The 12196-nt window shown below is 29.4% G+C and overlaps 1 protein-coding gene and 1 long non-coding RNA gene across 2 annotated transcripts in view; both read right to left on the bottom strand.

The window, feature by feature from the left end:
* Positions 1-2181, bottom strand: part of LOC107459833 (gamma-glutamyl hydrolase 2) — a 3812-nt gene extending 1631 nt beyond the window's left edge. The window contains exons 1-5 of the mRNA XM_016078116.3: positions 1814-2181; positions 1503-1589; positions 1299-1388; positions 794-888; positions 300-360 (exon numbers count right to left, since the gene is read on the bottom strand). Of these exons, the coding sequence (XP_015933602.1) occupies positions 300-360; positions 794-888; positions 1299-1388; positions 1503-1589; positions 1814-2143 (663 nt within the window). The 5' untranslated portion in view covers positions 2144-2181. The remainder of the gene's footprint in view (positions 1-299; positions 361-793; positions 889-1298; positions 1389-1502; positions 1590-1813) is intronic.
* A 1399-nt stretch (positions 2182-3580) lies between these two features.
* Positions 3581-4914, bottom strand: LOC127740605 (uncharacterized). Its single transcript, XR_008001200.1, has 3 exons — positions 4895-4914; positions 4721-4782; positions 3581-3981 (listed from the first exon to the last, which is right to left on the bottom strand). It is a non-coding gene; the product is annotated as an uncharacterized LOC127740605 (long non-coding RNA).
* Positions 4915-12196: the final 7282 nt, after the last annotated feature.

The raw sequence follows: 12196 nt of genomic DNA, 5'->3' as shown, positions 1-12196 counted from the left end.
TGAGAGAGAAAATAATAAAAGATAGATGAAGTAGACAAATGACTTATGAATGCCAAAAAGTCAAGCATCTAAATATATTGAATTATAATTAAAATGCCTTGAAGGATTCTTTCATTTTCATTCACCATCCTATGGATGAAACTTTGACTATAAAATAAGTTGTACATCAAACTCAAAAGAACAAGAATAGTTTAGAACTGGATTCAACCTGAAACTATAAATGGATCAATCAAAATGTGAAATTCAGTACACGGATCATGCAGTGCAATAGATTAATAATAAATATAATAATATCTCACGTGATGATTTTGCATAACAATACAATCTGTACTCAACTTCTTCAACAAGTCTGGAGGAAAACTGCAGGAAAGAGAAGAGAATATGAACTCACAGAGTAACAGATCTCACTTCGTGACTTGAAAAGGTGATACAAAGGCAAGGGCCTATAAATTTAGCTTAAGGGAAATTAAAATTTCAGATTCTCAGGTATACTAGTATTTTGTTAAATGACTTCCATGTTCTTTAAAATGAACAGAATGGAGCACAGCATCACCTTTTGATGTTTAGGGAAAAACATATAAATGGTAAGAACAGATGAATCCAAATTGCAGCTTCAGTGTCATAAATATTAATACATGTGAAAACCTCTGCAAGTAGTGTTTATTGATGATTTAAAATAATGTAGATGATATTCAAGAGAACTCTCAAATCGCCCAAGACTCACAAGTAACTCATAACTACTCTTCCTGATTCTTACTAATGGTAGCCTAACAATACAGTTGATATTGTATACCTTTGAAATAAACTTCCCTCGATATCTGCATTCTCCACAAAATGAAGAGCACTTGCCTGATCTGACGCACTAAATTCTTCAAGAATATTATTGTCCTATTATCAATAAAGAAAAACAGCTAAACTTGTAAAAAGCCAAAAACAGAAACGATTGAAATGTTATGTCAGAACTTTCAAAATGTTCTGAACATGTCATGAACAAGGTTCACCAGGTTGAAGCAGGGGGCCTAATTTTCCGAATATCATGGTGTGTTGCGAATTTGAAATCTAGTCCAAGAAAAACTACAAACATTAAACAGCAAATGTTCATAAGATATCATAAGAAATAAAGTTTATGAACTAAATTCTCCGAGAGCAACTTAAGCAGAAAGCAATCCTGTGCCTAAATCCGGTCTCGTATATGTACGAGTCCTTCTAGAATTTCCTAGTGACTTGCCTAGGCAGTCTACCTCTTTTGAAAGAGTGATTTTATAATGAGTCATTAGCACAAACATAGCATCACTTACCCCGCTTACAATCATTGTTATGAGTTCAAAACCTAAGCAGATGGCATATAATGGGAAATGTTCTCCACCATCATTTCTCTCCAACACTTTCTGCACATCATTTAAATAACAATTCAGAACTAAGCTTCTTACAATAACAAAGACAAAATTGAAAGTGAAACTTCTAAATTCACATTACTACTATCACTAAGATGAGCAATTGACCTTAAAGATTCTCCTAACAGTTTCAAAGTATTGACCATCCTTGGCCCATCCACCTGTGAAGAGCACCCCGTTTACCAAATCCAGCTTCTGCAAAGTAAACAAAATTTCATCATCAATCAAAATCATTTACTCAAGGATTTCAACTTAATTGAATAAATATAATGAACAAGATTTACTCTTTTGGATATAGTAGTATTAATAAAGCTTTACAAAACCATGAATAATGATAGCATGGATTTGAAATCTTTAGATTCTTAAGATTTGTTTCTTTAACATGTAAGTAAAATTGCAAAATTAGAGAGCAATAATGCCTTGAGAAGTTTTTGGGGAGACTCGTTGTAGACAAGGGGAATAACTCTGGCTCCACCAGCTTCGACGAATTTGACGTAGGATGCGGGGATGTTGGAGACGGCGGAGGAGTTGGAGAGGCGGCCGGAAGCACCGTCACCGGGGTGGGTGACGATTCCGATGACAGATTGGTAGTAGAGGTTGGGGTTAGGAGCTGGACAAGAAGAAGAAGAAGAAGTGTGGTGGTGTCGGTGAGTTGGTTGAAGAATGATGATGTTGTTGTTGGAAGAGTGAGAGTAGAGAATGGAGTTGAAAAAGACGAAGAAGAAGAGAGGGAGGAAGAGAATTGCCATGGTGAGACACAAGGGGATTCATCAATGCACTTAAACCCTCTTTATTGCTCTTGTTAATTCCACTCCTTTGTATAAATTATTAATTTTTTAAATAAAAATTACTTTTAATAATATTATTTATTTGATCGCAAAACTCACTGTTATTTTTCAAAAATATTTTAAGAGTCTTACTGTATTCAAGGATAATGGTCATTGCCTACTTGGCTACTTGTCATGTTCCATAACTCATCTAGTCATGTTAATCATTAGAGTAAGATTGATTCATTGTCATTTGAGTTTTAGTTGCATACTTGCTTTAAGTTAATTTTAAAGGTGAAATCTTCTCTCCTCTATAATCTTATAATTACAAATTAAATTATTTTGAAATTAGTTACCACAAAATACATTGCTTTAAGAATATTGCAATTGCACACACCTTTAGCCTAAATTGATATTCAAAGAAATGGGTAATTTTGTTATGTATCCTCAAAAAAGTCATCAAAACTATCTTACCAAGTAGGACAGGTAATGAGTAGGATAAAAATTAGAGTTTATCCTAATTTTATTAGTTGACTGACAACTTTTTTAAAATTCAATTCTATTTTTTGCACTCTAAGGGGTGCGTTTTGTTTGTATTTTTATTTTTTATTTTTATTTTTAGTATTTTTTTATTTTTAAATTTTATGAAAGAAAAAGTAAAAACATAAAACTTTCACCTCTTATTTTTACTTTTTTCTTTACAAAATTCAGAAAATAGAAAAATATTGAAAATGGAAATAGAAAATAAAAATGCAAACCAAACGCACTCTAAAGTTTTCTATCTTATCCTACTCGCAAAAAAATTAAAATTTTCCAAACAAATATAAAATGAGTTTAATTTTGATGCACTGACAGTGTAAAGCATTTCACACAGTTGTACAATCACATTTATTACTATTCACGTAGTCAATGTAAGAAATAATTATTTTTATTGATATAACATTATGTAATTGGATGCATGTGTAAAACTATTTTACACAGATCAAATTAAATTCATATAAAATTCAAAGTTCTTAATAAAATTAAAATAACACAAATAAAAATAAATGTCTTGTCACTCTTTTTAAGTTCTTGCAATATTACTTTTTAAATAACAAATGTATTAAATTAATAATTTAAATGATTTGCTTAGTGATTGTTTTAAATTTTTACAAAAAAGAGGTTGTAGGGGATATCAATACACACTTCCTTCACTACATATATAATTTTTAAATATATATTAGTATATAATATATTAGGGGTGCGGATAGGATGAGATAGAATATACTCTAAAACTGCACCCGATCCTACTCACAAGCAAACCCACACCGCATCCTACTCTATCCGCAGCAGGTTCTGATAGGATTGGGTAACTACGGGTAGGATAGGGTACATGTTGCCGACCCTAGCCATATACCAAGTTCAACTGCATCTGTAAGAATATATATTATACAAAGGATTCAATCAATGTTACAACTTTGCTTATGCAAGCAATAGTTTCAATATTATTGCCTTGGCAATATTGAACAAAAATTCAACTTAAACTTTTGGAAATCATCATGATATAAGAGGAGAAGATCCTTGTGACTCACTGATCATATCACTTTCAAGGTATCATATCCAACCATGATTATGAAACCATCTTGATTCTTCTGAACCAGGCTGTTGCCAACATCTTCAGTTTGGTTAGTTGCAACCCAGTTTATAAAATTCCCTTGACTTTCAACCCTGCTTCATGAATTATAGAGCCTGCATTTTACAGTCCCAGCACAAACAGAACACTCTTCGGCATCTCCGGATATGTGCTTCAAGCAATGCTTGATCCTATCACTCACAACATCCTGCGACACAGGAGTGTTCAAGTTCCACATGACAGTTATAATGAAACATAGATCCATTATTTGGTACTTCCTTTTTAAGAATATTGCAATTGCCTGATTCAGAATGGCCTCCAATAAACAAGGAAAGAATAGCAGAAGAGGAAAAACGGTATGAACCCTTGCCAAAATCAATGCTTATGCTTGGCAAAAGCAGGATAAATGATATAATACTGATTCAACTTTTTATGGTCATTGTTGAGTTATGCCCTTGGATTTGAATCTCTTACAATGCTCATGATCATGGTTTATCTGTTAAGAACGTCCAACAAAGGATGATATTCCCTAACTAACCAGATGCCTAAGGAGCACTTCCCATAAGAGAGAAATCTCATCCATTAAACAACTCCAAATTGATCCATTAAACAACCAAATTACAATATTGTCATAAAATGAAAAGGAAAAGGATGTTGATTTATGCACCATGAAGAAAATTGTTAACACTATTTATACTTCTATGAGCCAAATCTAGCTGCCTGATCAAACCATGAAAGAAAAGAGAAAGAAGCTTTATCTCTTTTTTACTTCATGTTGGGAAAAGGCAAGTCTCATTGCCATTGACAAACAAACAACCTAAGTAAAATGCTAACAGTCTCATTGCAACATTAGAAAAAGTTCATCAGCTAACATTTCTATAAATCTATGTTTTTCTTTACCTGATAACATTTTACAAATAAAAATATATAGGAAATTAGTAAATTACCATATGAGCAGGCTCCACAATCTCGTAACCGGTTTTATGTTTAAACATCTTCACAAATTCATCTGACATCAAAAACCAAAACCAAAACCAATTTTATACCTCAAATTATAGTATTCCCAAAGTACAATAACAGTGGTAGTAGGAGTAATTAAATTAAGACAGAACCGAGCTTACTAAGCAAGAGATTGGACTCTTTACTTAATTAAGTCCTTTTTAAACAAATAGTTTAAAAAATAAATTGTTATATTAAAAATAACTTATAAATAAGTTATTTTATGTTTAAATTTTTAGTTTTAAAAGTGTTTATTTTATAGAAATGTGATAAAAAATAGCAGTATTATGAGTGAAGTCATTTTTTTTAATTTCTCTATAAGTTCTTAAATAACTTCTTAAAAAGCCATAATTTGGTTTCGAAAATTGTATCAGACATTAATACTACTACTTTTCATAAGTTAAAAGCTAAAAAAATCACTTTTAAAGCTTTCCAAACGAATCCTTAGTAATGCAAATCTGACTTTTGCTATCAAGTAATTTTAAGTTAATTTGGATTTATTAAGAATACCAAAATAAAAACTTAAAATTAGTTTTCAAAAACTTTTTAGTCAAATATTTTATTCTTTAAGTGATTATTTGTCCGACTGGACATCAATTCGAATTAAGATATTTTTCACTGGTATATAAGATTTTGTTATCCTCTTTGTATCGAAAAATGCATCAAGCAATTCATTTGCTATTCTTTGCAAATGTATAATTTTTTGAACTTCTAGTTCACATTGCCCTAATCGAAGATCCAAATGCATCAAGGATGATGCATCCCAATTAAGTTTCTTTTCAGGAAGCTTATTCTCTCCCCCTAATGTTAAAAACTTTGATTAATCAAAATCACAATCCGCAAATCGGCCTTTAAATACATTCCCAATTTGTATCTCAAGATATCTTACTATAGAGGGAGAATCATATCCAACATATATCCCCAATTTTCTTTGGGTTCCCATTTTGGTGCGAGAAGGTGGTGCAATGGAAACATATATCGCACACCCGAATATTCTTAAATGAGAAACATTTGTCTGCTAGCCAAAAACTAATTGTACAGGAGATAACTGATGGTAACTCGTTGGTCTCAAACGAATAAGTGTTGCGGCATGTAAAAATAACATGCCCCTAAACCGAGGTTGGGATATTTATTCTTATTAGTAAGGGTCTAGCAATTAATTGGAGCCGTTTAATAAGTGATTCTGCCAACCCATTTTACGTGTGAAAATGAGCTATTGGATGTTCAACACATATTTCGTTAGCCATACAATAGGCATCAAAAGCTTGGGAAGTAAATTCACTAGCATTATCAATACGAATTGTTTTGATTGGATTTTTTGGAAATTATGATTTTAATCGAATAATTTGAGCAAGTAATCTCACAAACATCAGGTTGCGAGAAGACAATAAGCACACATGTGACCATCTCGAAGATGCGTCTATTAAGACCATAAAATATCTGAAAGATCCACGTGGTGGATGAATATGTCCACATATATCGCCTTGAATCCTTTCTAGGAATTCAGGGGTTTCAAATCCAATCTTTACTAGTGATAGCCTTAAAATTAACTTTCCTTGAGAACATACAACAGAACAAAATTCCCTAGTTTTAAGAATCTTCTAGTTCTTTAGCAAATGTCCATGGGAGTTTTCAATGATTCTCCACATCATAGTTGTTCCCGGATGACCCAATCGATCATGCCAAGTTATGAATTCATTTGGGCTAGTAAACTTCTAGTTTACAATGGCATGTGATTCAATTGCACTAATTTTGGTATAATATAACCCAGATGAAAGTTATGGTAACTTTTCTAATATAACTTTTTTATTTAAATCATGAGTTGTGATACATAAGTACTCATGATTTTCCTCATTCATTGTCTCAACATGATATCCATTTTGGTAAATATCTTTGAAACTCAATAAGTTTCTTAGAAACTTAGTAGACAATAGTGCATTATTTATTATAAATTTTGTTCCTCTAGGAAACAAAATTATAGCTCTTTTAGAGCCTTCTATCATATTACCCGAGCCAATAATAGTATTAACATATTCTTTCTTTAGCACAAGATGGGTAAAATATATATTACTTTTGAGAATGGTGTGCGAACTTGCACTATCCGCAAGGCATACATCTTCATTATATATCCTTGCCATTTTCTTCAAAGATAAATAATAATAAAATGAGTAGTAATACATACATAATTAAATTAAATTCTTGATTGGAATTATTTTTCTAAGAAACACTGTACATAAAAATAATGTCATATACTAAAATTTTATTATTATCACTATTGTTATTATTATTTTTAAAAACTTGACACATTTAATGATTTCAAAATTCTTAAACATAAACATTAATATTTCATTATTTTTTTACATCATATTTGAAACTTAAATACATAAAAAATAAAATTTAACGATAAGTTTCTTACATTATTTATTTATATGAATACTTAACAATCTCACATATTAAACTATTCCATTATTGATCAAATGACCAATATTTCCTTCAAGATCCTCAAAGAAATCAGATACATCATAATGAGTGGTGGAATTTTCAGCATCATTTGAAACAAAATTCGACTCTTTTCCTTTGTTGTCTTTTTTAAAGATGCTTGATAAAGATCGACTAGGTGTCTTGGGGTACGACAGTTATGTGCCCTATGGCCCTTTCCACCACAATGGAAACACTTCTTCTCTATTGATTTATTTTGCCCAAAGTTTCTTTCTTTATTCCACTTCTGGTGAAATCCTTTCTTGTGAACATAATTTCTTTTCCTTCCATAATTTTTCTTATTACTAAAACCTTGCCATTTACCTCTTCTAGGGTAATAATTTGCTGCATTTAATTTAGGAAATGGGGCGGCACCAACTGGACGTGCTTCATGATTCCTTAAAATTTAAAAGTAATTCATTGTTGCGTTCAGCAACAAGAAGGCAAGAAATTAACTCAGAATATTTTTTAAATCATTTTTCTCAATACTGCTACTGCAGGAGCACATTCGAGGCATGGAAGGTCAAGAAAGTTTTCTCTAACATATCATTATCAATTATCTTTTCCCCACATAATTTCATTTGTAAGGTGATTCGAAACATTGCAGAATCATTTATCGATTTAAAATCTTGTAGACGCAAGTGCTTCCATTCATATCGAGTTTGAGAAAGTATCACCGTCTTTTGGTAATTATACCTTTCTTCAAGGTCTTTCTACAGATCTGCAGGATCTTTTAATGTGAGATATTCATTTTTCAATCCTTCGTCAAGATGACGATGAAGGAACATCATTGTTTTGGCTTTATCCTTTTGGAATATATTATTTTTAGTCTTAATGGTATCTCCAAGATCCATTGAATCAAGATGGATTTCAGTATCTAGTATCCATGATAAATAGTTGTTTCCAGATATATCAAGAGCATTAAATTCAAGATGAGAAAGTTTCGACATAATGAAAATTTGTTACCTGAGTCTTCCTAAAATTTGATCAGAGTCTCGTGCTGATAATGTATTATAAAATAAATAAATAAGATGTCATAATATAAAATAATGAAATATAATTAGATAGCTCTAATAATAATATTCACAACAATTACTATCCCAATATAATAATAATTAATATATCTACTAATATTATATGTTGTAGTATATAAAGAAAAGATAAAAAAGAACTTTGTACGGAGAGAGAGGGAAAATGTTTTGTATTTTTATTGTGTCATATACTCATATGTCTCAGACTTTCACTTCTATTTATACTTGTACAAAATATATTTTTTTCAATCTTCATAAAATTAAGTCTTTCTTGAGAAACAAGACTTCTCTTATTGAAAACGTTGACTGTCCAATATTATGAAAAAAAATCACAATGTATTAAATGGATATCCATCCATTCATATTTATCACAATAGAAATAATGTAATGTGATGTCATGTTAATTATCTTATTAAATTTCGTTGAAATTGTTGTCTTTTTGGACAAAAAATGTATGTCGTTTGATGTTAATTATGTGCTTTTTTTTATCTGATTTTCTTTTAAAATTAAAAAACGGTTATTATAAATGAATTATGAAAAGATGTTTTATGATCAAATAATAAAAAAATATATAATATTTTTTATTGTTAGTCAAACTTTGTCTGCTTAACTTTAAATATTTAAACAAAAAGTTATAAAATTAATTATTTTTATTTTAGTTTTTAAAAAATAATTGATTCAATATGTTTAATTTTTTTATCGACTTAACCCAATCGAATATATAGGGTAGGCTACCTCACCCATTGCAAATGTTGCGATTAGGGTAGAGATATGTTTGGATTTTCTTGTGAGTAGGGTCGGATGTACCCTATCTTACTCTATTCGAATCTCTAATATATAATATATATTTTAAAAATCGTACATATAGTAAAGGATATAAGAGTTGAATCCATAACCTCCCTCATATAATAGTTTAGAGTAAGTGAGTAACCACTAAATTAGTTAGTTAAATTAATAATTTAAAGCATTTGTACATTTATAAAATTAACATAAAATAAAAATAAAACAAAAATAAAATTCATATATCATTTAAAAACCCTAAGACCTAAGTGTCATTTTTTAAGAAGATGATTATGGTATTTGTAATTTTATGTTAGATTTTTTAAAAGTTTTATTGTTTTTAATTTTAATTTGAACTCTATTTTTTATTTTATTAATATGTATAAAATTTGGAATGATTGAAATTTATCTTTACTTGAAAAAATTTGATTTTTCTGCAGGTAGAATAGGTTAGGGTTTAGAACTTTAGAGTGCTGGTAGAGTTAGGATTGAAAGATCCTCGATCCACAAGTAGAATAGAGTAGAATTTTAAGAAAATTTTTAATTTGCGAATAGAATTAAGATAGAGTCCAAATCTTAGTCTAACCTATTCATTGTCAGTCCTCTTTAAGATTAATGTAAAGAAGAAGAACCTTGACCAAAAAAAAATTCTAGCTGTGTCTAATGGAGTTTGGCAAAGGTGGTTTGTGGATCTTGTTTTTTCGAGTCACAAATGGAGAGGATTAGTCTAATCTAAAATTCTATTTGATGGGGCTAAATTTTGATTAGTGTATGAATTAAAATAAGGATTTAAATCTACTTCTAGTTATAATATAACATTGTTTATTTTTATAACTATAGTCTAATATCAGTTGACGGTGTAAGATTATTCCTTATAAAGAACATAATTTTTAATTCAACAAAATTACTGTAGTAATTTAATTTTGAATTTAAGATTATCTGGATAAAATTACAATTCTTAGTCATAAAAAAATTAGTGTTAATTAATTCATAAGAATTACCCACATCAATGTTTAATAATTTTTTTAAAAATATTTTAGTTTTCAATAAATTTTGATTATTAAATTATTCTTTAAATTTTTATTTTGTTAAAAAAAATTAATCTTTATTTTAGATTATTTATTTATATAGAAATTTATAATTTTATTAAATAACGACAAAATTAGTTTGATAAATTTAAAGTAAATTGCGTCATAATTATTTTTCTGACAAAATAAAATTAAATATTAGTAATTGACATATAATAATTAAAATTTATTGATTTAAATATTAGTAACCGACATAGTAATTTAAATTCAACTTTTTTTACATCGAAATGGTCAAATGAAAAAATAATTAAGCATATTGAATCAATTAGTTTTTTAAAAATAAAATACAAATAATTAAATTTGTAACTTTTTATTTAAATATTTAAAGTTAGACAACGAAGTTTGGCCAACAATAAAAAATATAAATTATTCTTTATATACAAGCGTTTTTTCGATACAAGACTTTACAAGTCATTTATATTTACGCGCTTTGTACTGTTACTACATGTTCTTCTCCTTCTTCTTGTTACCGCACGTTCTTCTTCTTCTTCTTGTTACGGCATGTTCTTCTTCTTCTTTTTCTTCGTTATTTTTCTTCTTCGTTATCGTCGTCATTAACACCACCTCTTCTCCCTTCTTCGTTTTCTTCTTCTTCCTTATTACTACTGCACGTTCTTCTCCTTCTTGTTTTTCTTTCTCTTCCATCACCAGTTATCTTGTTGTTGAAGATAATGAATAATTTAGGTTCAGATTATCAATTGAACCAGAACGAAATTGATTATTGTTTTGAATCCAATCAAGTGGCTGAGGTGTGGTTCAATTCAGAAGAAAAAAATGTAGCATTAGAGGAAATATTTTTCTGTATTTGCAGTAAATTTGGGTGTATTTTTATTCTGATAAGTTCTGTATAATTCAAAATTCTTCCTCTTCCTCATTCTCATCTTCTGCTGTTTTTTTTCTTATTCATCTTTTTCATTTTGTTTTACATTCTCAAGTTTCTTCTTGTTTTACTCTCTTAACAAGAATAAAAACAAAAAAATCAAACTAAGAAAAAGTAGAAGAAACACATAATGCTGCAAAATTACTTGGAAGAGGATGAACTTACATTCATTTAACTAAAAGAAAGAAAGAAATAAAGAAAAAAAGAAGAAGAAAAAATGCATCATTAGAAAAAACATTTTTTTGTATTTGTAGTAATACGAAAATATTTGGGTATAACATTATGATTAAAAGTGACTTATATTATTAAACATAAAATATATAATATTTTGCACAAAGTTTTTCATTTTGAAGAAGGGAAAAAATAATTTTTTTTCTTGTCAAAGAAGATAAAGTTAAAAAATTAAAGTTGGCATGAAAGTTTTACTCCACAATACACATTTAACATTGATTCTTATTCTCATTCAGTTTCTCGTTCATACTTTGTATTACATCTAAAGGTTGTTATTACAATCTTATGGAGGAAAAAGTTTCTTCTTTCTTGAATATGTAAGAACATTTCCATTAGAAAATATACAAGAACTTTTTCTTTAAATTTGTATTATTATAAAAAGAAAATACTATCATTGTGTTATAATCGTCGATCAAAGTATTATCACCGAACTATAATCGTCGATCAAGATTTGTTATGTTATTATGTTAAAAAAATTTTAATTTTGTTTTATTTTAATTTGTATGTGAAAGATTTTGAATTTGTTACTATATATATCAATAACACCTGTAAGAAAAATCAAGAAAATTTGATTTATCTCACAAATCTCAGATTGTTTCTCTTTTTCTTTCTGCTCTTCACTTTCTAGCCTGATACCTTACATGGTATCAGAGCTTCAGATCAATGGAACACATATCACAGTTCACCACCATTGCACCTGTGAGTATACTAAACCAGAATGCGTTCGCTGCCTTTTCTGCAACAACTTCAAAGCATGGAAGAAGCAAGCCCTTGCATGCATCAAGATTAACAAGCTGCAAGATCCTCTCAATCCTGCAAAAATTTCAACGAAGTTCAACTCAAAATTAGATCGCAGAAATGGAACTAAAATTCAAGAATATTTAGAATGGGAGATTCAAGATCAATGGCTTGTCACCTGGCTCATTGCGTCTATGG

This window comes from Arachis duranensis, chromosome 7 (genome assembly GCF_000817695.3).
Source record: "Arachis duranensis cultivar V14167 chromosome 7, aradu.V14167.gnm2.J7QH, whole genome shotgun sequence".
In the NCBI taxonomy this organism is placed as follows: domain Eukaryota; kingdom Viridiplantae; phylum Streptophyta; class Magnoliopsida; order Fabales; family Fabaceae; genus Arachis; species Arachis duranensis.
Note: the sequence above shows the minus strand (reverse complement) of the source record. Positions and strands in the feature narration are given on the sequence as shown.